General features: G+C 45.9%; 1 protein-coding gene across 1 annotated transcript; it reads left to right on the forward strand.

Moving 5' to 3' along the window:
• Nucleotides 1-543: 543 nt before the first annotated feature.
• LOC309567102 (UDP-glucuronosyltransferase 2A2-like) lies at nucleotides 544-2,259 on the forward strand. The gene has a single exon (XM_082272432.1). It carries the CDS (start codon nucleotides 585-587, stop codon nucleotides 2,187-2,189), a length of 1,605 nt encoding a protein of 534 aa, XP_082128558.1. The 5' UTR covers nucleotides 544-584; the 3' UTR covers nucleotides 2,190-2,259.
• Nucleotides 2,260-6,792: the final 4,533 nt, after the last annotated feature.

Raw genomic sequence — 6,792 nt, forward strand, 5'->3', positions numbered from 1 at the left:
TGGACCGCAATGGACCACGACTTGTCAGGCTGACAAGTCGCCTGACAAGTCGCGGTAGTGTGAATGGGCAGTAAATTTTACAAACTTTTTAACTTGCAACTTCCAAAAAAGTTGTCTGTACTTCTACTACTGTGTTTAGTGAAGGAGGTGTTTTTTCACCTTTACAAGTCCAAGGTGAGCAAATGCATTGCAGTAGCTCAAAAGAAGAACAAACTTCAGGCTATTCGTGAATGTCATAATGTCTCATATACATAAGGGCAAAGTACAGACTTTACCCGGAGTGACTCTTGAAAGAAGCATAAAAATGTGCTGAGAGCAAACAATTCCAAGATAAGAATCTGCAGATATTCTGAAACACCACCACCGATAAAGCCGAGGCTATTCTTGTGCTCTTGATAGGTTTTCTGCAGGAAAATGTTCATATAGAAGTGGAGGGAGGAGCCTGACTGCTCTATCAGGATGACTTTGCACTATACATTGAAGCCAGCTTCCCATAAATCCTTCTTCAACTTGCACCTTGTGTAGTGGGAAGTACGGGATCTCCTAAGGACTGCTGCGTCTGGAAGCCATAGAGTTCCACTAACATGGCAGCCACAGCAACAGCATTTGGTATTTGCCTATTGTCATGTGCTCTGTTCTTCACCGCTGCACAGGCTGGGAAGATTCTGGTTATACCCGTAGAAGGAAGTCATTGGATTAATATCAAGGTCCTTATGATGGAGCTGGTCCAGAGAGAACATGAGCTGACGGTCATCCGACCCTCCAACAGCTTGTATATTGATGAGACATCAGAACACTTCGAGGTGGAGAACATTCCCATGTCTGAAACACAAAAACTGAGTCGGAAGGAATTCGAGGAGTACGCTATGAACTGGGTTTTCCAACAAGCTTTCACCAAACATTCCTCCTCTTTTTCTGTGGCCTGGGAGTTCATTGAAGCCCTCAAGACCGGGACTCAGATGTCCACAGTTGCCCTCGGGGCAATATTCGAGAACAAAGAGGTCATGGATCGTTTGGCCAATGCTGGCTTTGACTTGATTCTGGCCGATCCTTACAATGTGGCTGGAGTCATGTTAGCTCACCACTTGAAGCTTCCCATAGTATTTTTCGGGAGGTGGATGCCCACTGAAGATATACACTTTGCTATTGCCCCATCTCCACTTTCCTATGTGCCAGTAATAAACTCTCGAGTCACAGACAGAATGTCCTTCCATGAAAGAGTTAAAAATGTGGCCCTTTATTACCTATACCTGGCTGCCAGCCACCTTCTTATATACCCAACTTACGACAAATTGGCTCAGCGGTATCTCAACACCGATATTGGAGTTTTTGAGATGTACAAGAGGGCTGATATCCATTTGATGAAAGTGGACTTTGTGTTCGAATTCCCAAGGCCAACAATGCCCAACGCCATATATATTGGAGGCTTTCAGTGCAGACCACCTAAACCTCTTCCTGAAGACATTCAACGATTCATGGACAGCTCAGAGCAAGGAGTGGTAGTCTTTTCCTTGGGTACTATTGTTAAAAAGCTTCCCCTTCACATCGCCCGAGAAATCGCAGCGGGCCTGGCCCAACTCAAGGAACGAGTCATTTGGCGTTACTCCGGAGAACCTCTAGACACCATAGGAAATAACACTGTGACTGTTGACTGGCTTCCACAGAATGACCTCCTCAGTCACCCTAACACCAAGGTATTCCTGGCACATGGTGGTGAGAATGGTGTCTATGAGGCCATGTACCATGGTGTCCCCATAGTCGGAATTCCACTGTTTGGTGACCAGTATGAAAATCTGCTGCGCCTGAAGGTGAGAGGGGCTGCCATTATTCTAGAGAACTTGCAAGATATAACTGCCAAAGATATATTCAGTGCAGTGCGCACAGTTATTGATGACCCGTCCTACAGCCGGGCCATGAAGCACCTTTCTGGGTTACACCGAGATACCCCTGTGCCCCCACGAGACCTGGCTGTGTTCTGGACAGAGTATGTCATGCGCCATAAAGGAGCACGTCACCTGCAGCCTGCGGCCAATGACCTGGCCTGGTACCAGTACTACCTTCTCGATGTCATTGGCTTTCTGCTCATCGTGGAATTTGTGTCTATCTATATAACAATAAGAATCTTTCGAGTGGTGCTGAGGACCTTCTGCTGCCGGAAGCAGAACAAACAAAAGAAGAAAACTTCATAAAATGATTGTCACCTGGAAGTGGCCACTGGTGGGAGAACCACATGTGAAACGATTTCTAGAATGTCTTTGGCTTTAGGAGAAACTATCTTTCAAGCAGGTGTTAAGCCTCGTACACACGCAACGATTATCAGCTGACCGATCGTCAGACTTTTGCCCAAGTTGTGTTGTGTTGGTTGGAATGTGCCTAGACTGCACACAAATTTTCTCGGCCAACAAAATTCTACTTCAGAAGTGATGTCATGTGTTGGGTTGCTTTCTTTGTCTTCTTTCTTCACTGAGCATGCCCAGACTTGCTCATCAGGTTTTTCCCTGTCGAAATCTGTACTGACTGACCGAAAATTGGCCGTTGTGTTGACGGCCAACAAAAATTTTATAGCCTGCACACCAGATTTTTTTTGGCCGAAAAGTCGGAGTTGGTTGTCGGAAGCATCATACTAACAAGCCGAAAATTGGCAGATCGGACGTTGGCCGAAAATTCCCTGCCAATTTTCGACGCGTGTGTACGAGGCTTTAGAAACAGACTTCAGAAAGCAGCTTAGGCAAAGTGCCAAACACATGCCAGCTGACATTGTGTGGATACATCAGAGTGGACATTGTGGGGTTGATTTACTAAGACTGGGGCACCCAGAATCTGATGCCGCTGTGCAGGACTTTTTTTCAGCTGGAACGTGGGGGAACGCAGTTTCGGCACCTCTAGCACTGAATGCATTTTATGGCAAGGAGTGCTGGGGTGTGCCTGAAGGTTTATTGATGCTGGCTGCTGGAGGATCTGTTGTTCTTGTGGGGGGGTCTCCTTTTGCTAGGGGGTAAATTGTTGCTGGGAGACGTTTATTGTTGCTGGCTGTTGATGAGACTATTGATTCTAGCTACTAGGATAGTGATGGCTAACCTTGGCACCCCAGATGTTTTGGAACTATATTTCCCATGATGCTTAACTACACTGCAGAGTGCATGAGCATCATGGGAAATGTAGTTCCAAAACATCTGGGGTGCAAAGGTTTGCCATCACTGTACTAGGAGATCTGTTGTTGCTGCTGGGGGTCTATTGTTACTAGGATGGTATTTTTGTTGTGGGGGGTCCATTGTTGCTGGGGGAGGGCTATTGTTGTGGGGGGGGGGAAGGTCTATTGTTGCAGGAGAGTCTATTGTTGCTTAAGGGAGTCTACTGTTGCTGGCAGGGCTGCTGATAGGGGGGGACCACCAGCCCTTTTGTAGGGGGCCCACACAGAGAGGGGGATTAGTGATGGACAACAAATACAGAAATCTTCCTCCAGCACCTGAATCTGATCTGTCTCTCTCCCTGCTATCAGCTTTTATCTGTTGAGAAAGAGACAGTCGTCCCTCACTAATCCCCCTCCCTTGTGTGGGCCCCCCTCCCAGCACTTATCTCTGCTCAGGAGTTTATTTGTAAATTGTAACTTTGTTTCTCTCTCTCTGTCTCACACAAGTCGCTCCTACTTAGAAAAAGGGTCCTGAGCTACTTTGGGGCGACCCGAAGCGACCTGCATTGACTTCAATGATATGAAGTCCGTGCCGGCCGCTCCGAGGTCGCGGTGTGAGCTGCCCACCGCGACTTCACAGGTCGCCCCGGCAAGTCGGGTCGCGCCTATGTGAACCTGCTCTAATAGTGATTTTGTTGTAATTTTAGCTAAATATATCTTTAATATTTTCTTGGGGGGGGCCCTGCCAGGTAGTCTGTACGGGGCCCCGCAATTTCTAACAGCAGCCCTGGTTGCTGGGGTGGGGTCTATCAAATTCCATACAAACTACTTAGTAGCACAAAATGATACTTGGTTCTGTATTCTCTAAAAGGGCCAGTACTGGAAGGTGGGTAGGGGGTGAAACCTAGGGACCCTGTTCAGAGGTAGGTAGGGGACAAAGACGAAGGGTGACTCAGAAGGTGACAGTTCCTGTACCTATTCTCTGAGAAAAAAACGCCCTGCCGCTGTGCATGGTAGCCAATCAGCTTCTAACTTCAGCTTATTCGATTAATCTTTGGCAATAACATCTGGAACCTTCTATGCTCAGCTGCACCATATTTTGCAGTCTCCCATTTTAGTAAATAACCCCCCGTATGACTGCATGTCTGTTACTCTACCTAGCATGGGCAAGGTATGGGTTTCTTTCAGAAGGCTTGTCCACCCAAAGTGATATTTCCATTTTGGGCGGATGCTGGATGGTTAAATCCCCCACTGGTTTCTTATATCTGAGGAATACCTACAACAAAACCTCCATACTGAGCTCCCCCTCCAGCAGTGTGGAGTCTCAATCCTTCTGCTGATTGTTTATGATGTCAAATAAATGAAAATCAAAGTGAAGAGGAGTAAAATATTACTTTTGGTTAAATAAACTTGTTAATGCTCTATGGGGTCTATTTATCAATGTTTTCACCCAAGAGTCATACGATTTTCACCCAAGATTCACCAATTGTCTCAGAGGTAAGCGCCCATTCTACAACCCCACCACTGCCTGCTTGCTCTAGAGCAGTGATCTCCAAACTACAGCCCGTGGGCCAGAATGCTGCTCTTTGCTTGACTTTTTCTGGGGCCTTGGGGCACTATTCCTGACACCAACCCACTGACACCAACAAGGAGGCACTATTCCTTCAACTGACACCAACATTGGGGCACTATTCCTTCCACTGATACCAATATTGGGGCGCTATCCCCCCCCCCCCACTTTCCAGTGATGGGCCATTATTTCTCCCATCTACACAAATGATGGGGCACTATTCCTTCCACTGATACCAATGATGGGGCACTATTCCTTCCACTGACACCAATGATGGGACCCTATTCCTCCCACTGACACCAATGATGGGACCCTATTCCTTCCACTGACACCAATGATGAGGCACTATTCCTCCCACTGACACCAATGATGGGGCACTATTCCTCCCACTGATACCTATGATGAGGCACTATTCCTCCAATTGATACCAATGATGGGGCACTATTCCTTCCACTGATTCCAATGATGGGGCACTATTCCTCCCACTGACACCAATGATGTGGCACTATTCCTTCCACTGATACTAATGATGGGGTACTATTCCTCCCACTGATACCAATGATGGGGCACTATTCCTTCCACTGATACCAATGATGGGGCACTATTCCTTCCACTGATACCAATGATGGGACACTATTCCTCCCACTGACACCAATGATGGGACACTATTCCTCCCACTGACACCAATGATGGGGCACTATTCCTCCCACTGATACCAATGATGGGGCACTATTCCTCCCACTGATACCAATAATAGGGCACTATTCCCTTGCTGACTACAGGCACTACGTCATTTTTTCCCCCTCTGACGCTGGGGCATATTCTACTCCCACTGGCCACTCCAGCCCCCCCTAAAGTCTAAAGGACAGTAAACTGGCTCTTTGTTTAGAAAGTTTGGAGACCCCCCACTCTAGAGCATTGAAGCGGTATTAAACCTGATTCTTTTATTATATTATTATTATATGGGCTGCCAGGTGCCTTATGCCATAATGTTAATGTACTAGTATGCATTTCTGTGCCTGTGTGTTTTTGGAAAGGGTCAGGGACTTTTTCAAGTGCAAAACTGTTCTTTTTTTTGCTTTTTTGGTTCAGTAGACTTCAATGGAGAAGCTGCAGAAAAGTATGTAGTGCGATTTTACCGGGATTTGCGTTTTGCATTTTTAAATCTGCCCAACAATAAATTCCCCCCCCCCCAAAAAAAAAGCATTAAAAAAATGCAAAATGGGGTAAAATCTTGTCAAAATCGCGGTAAAAAATCAGTGGAAAGCACAGCAAAAAGCACTACAGAAACACTCAAAAGCAACATGCATAGGTGTGAACCGAGCCATAAGAACCCATTAACATCTGAAGCATGCGTCTACTGCATGGTTTTGTATGTGCAGTGACGTGCATTACGGCACTTTTGTACATGTATTTTCATGCATTTGTGGTGCATTTTTTTCCTAGTCTTGCATTTCTTTTGAGGTCACTTCAGTCTTCTTTGGGCTCTTATGTGCAGTGTATTTTCATGTGTTTCTGTGCAATTGCAGTGCAGAAAAATGCAGCAATAGCATGAACTATGACCTGGATTTTGGACAGTTGGAACGCAGTCAAAAATGCATCCCAGCTGCAGTGAGATGTAGTGAAATGCATTTTTTGATTGCACTCCAAGTGCATAGACAGTCCAAAATCCAGATTATCCTTTACTTCACAATTTTACTAAAAACTTTACTTACAACCATTTTCACCCAACCCTCCTCCTTTCACAGCACGGGCTTGGGATCGGCCATGGCGGAGTTCAAATCCAGGTTATCCTATGGGTGTAGTTTCCACCATTGCAGTACAGTGAAAAAAAAAGTACAAGAAGCTGCATTTTTCTGCACTGAAAATGCACAGAAACGCACGCAATTTAATTTAAATGCACACAAATGAACCGCAATGTAGTGCAGTGCACATAAAAGCCCAAGGAAGGAAAAAAAGACTGAAGTGGCCTCAAAGGAAATGCAAGCTTAGGAAAAAATGCAGCACAAATGCAATGCAGATCACAGCGCATGTAAAAACGTGCAGTGAATGGGCCCTAAGGCTTCATTCCCACCTGGGCGTATAGTTTTTA

Source organism: Pelophylax lessonae, assembly GCF_965119305.1.
Source record: "Pelophylax lessonae genome assembly, chromosome: 11".
Classification (NCBI taxonomy): domain Eukaryota; kingdom Metazoa; phylum Chordata; class Amphibia; order Anura; family Ranidae; genus Pelophylax; species Pelophylax lessonae.